Below are 403 nucleotides of genomic sequence, written 5' to 3'. Positions count from 1 at the left end.
CTCAGGATGATATATAGAACTTTAGGGTCTAAGTGCTACAGCTTCTATAAGTAATAGCACCCACTTTGGATCTCCCAGAGACCTTAATTTAATTGTTTGCCATCTTGTATGATCTTCTAATAACCTATTTACTTTATCTGTGTCCCTGATTGTTTTTATTTTGATCTTGCATTGCAGGATCACTGCCAAAATCTCCAAACACTGGACCTGTCAAATGTGTTGACCATTGGTCGTGACTGTGTTAGGATCAACATAGAGCTTCTACAGAAAGGATGCACAAAGCTGAGAACTCTAAGACTGACCAATTCTAACACCAGACTCTCACAGACATCCATGTCAGTGCAAGTAAGTATTGCTTGATGGTGGGAAGTATTCATAGATTTTGTTTGGTTTTGATTTTGAT

General features: G+C 38.2%; 1 protein-coding gene across 1 annotated transcript in view; it reads left to right on the top strand.

Annotated features, from left to right (window-relative positions):
- The window catches only part of LOC119589208 (F-box/LRR-repeat protein 6-like), a 37,521-nt gene that overhangs the window by 33,522 nt on the left and 3,596 nt on the right, over positions 1–403 (top strand). Inside the window, exon 7 of the mRNA XM_037937808.1 lies at positions 178–345. Within this exon, the coding sequence (XP_037793736.1) occupies positions 178–345 (168 nt within the window). The remainder of the gene's footprint in view (positions 1–177; positions 346–403) is intronic.

This window comes from Penaeus monodon, chromosome 25, assembly GCF_015228065.2.
Source record: "Penaeus monodon isolate SGIC_2016 chromosome 25, NSTDA_Pmon_1, whole genome shotgun sequence".
Classification (NCBI taxonomy): domain Eukaryota; kingdom Metazoa; phylum Arthropoda; class Malacostraca; order Decapoda; family Penaeidae; genus Penaeus; species Penaeus monodon.
Note: the sequence above shows the minus strand (reverse complement) of the source record. Positions and strands in the feature narration are given on the sequence as shown.